We start from the raw sequence: 324 nt of genomic DNA, 5'->3' as shown, positions 1-324 counted from the left end.
ATCCAAACTACTTTAGGGAGTAAACTAGTTACTTGTTTCTCTCACCTTCTTCCGCACTTGGTACTTAAAATCTTGCCGTAACATGTTAACTAAATCAGTGGCTAGGTCTGGCATAAGAGGCTGAAGCGTTGCCACCAGGCGAGAGTAGAAGGGTAATAAATCTAATCTTGTTCTTGGCACCAGGAACAAGGCTCTGGAAATGCATTTAGAGAAAGAAGTTATGCAAAGTAATATATTATCTGGTGTATAAAGTACACTCTTTCCAATAAGTGGTCTCTAATGCTGCAAGAAATGGCCAGAGAATGAAGTTTGCTGGGGGAACCC

At 41.0% G+C, this 324-nt stretch overlaps 1 protein-coding gene across 1 annotated transcript in view; it reads right to left on the bottom strand.

The window, feature by feature from the left end:
* LOC119593291 (regulator of nonsense transcripts 2-like) overlaps nucleotides 1-324 on the bottom strand; it is a gene marked incomplete at its 5' end in the record, with an annotated part of 18,619 nt that overhangs the window by 10,277 nt on the left and 8,018 nt on the right. Inside the window, one exon of the mRNA XM_037942220.1 lies at nucleotides 46-193. Within this exon, the coding sequence (XP_037798148.1) occupies nucleotides 46-193 (148 nt within the window). The remainder of the gene's footprint in view (nucleotides 1-45; nucleotides 194-324) is intronic.

Source organism: Penaeus monodon, chromosome 32 (genome assembly GCF_015228065.2).
Source record: "Penaeus monodon isolate SGIC_2016 chromosome 32, NSTDA_Pmon_1, whole genome shotgun sequence".
Taxonomy (NCBI): domain Eukaryota; kingdom Metazoa; phylum Arthropoda; class Malacostraca; order Decapoda; family Penaeidae; genus Penaeus; species Penaeus monodon.
Note: the sequence above shows the minus strand (reverse complement) of the source record. Positions and strands in the feature narration are given on the sequence as shown.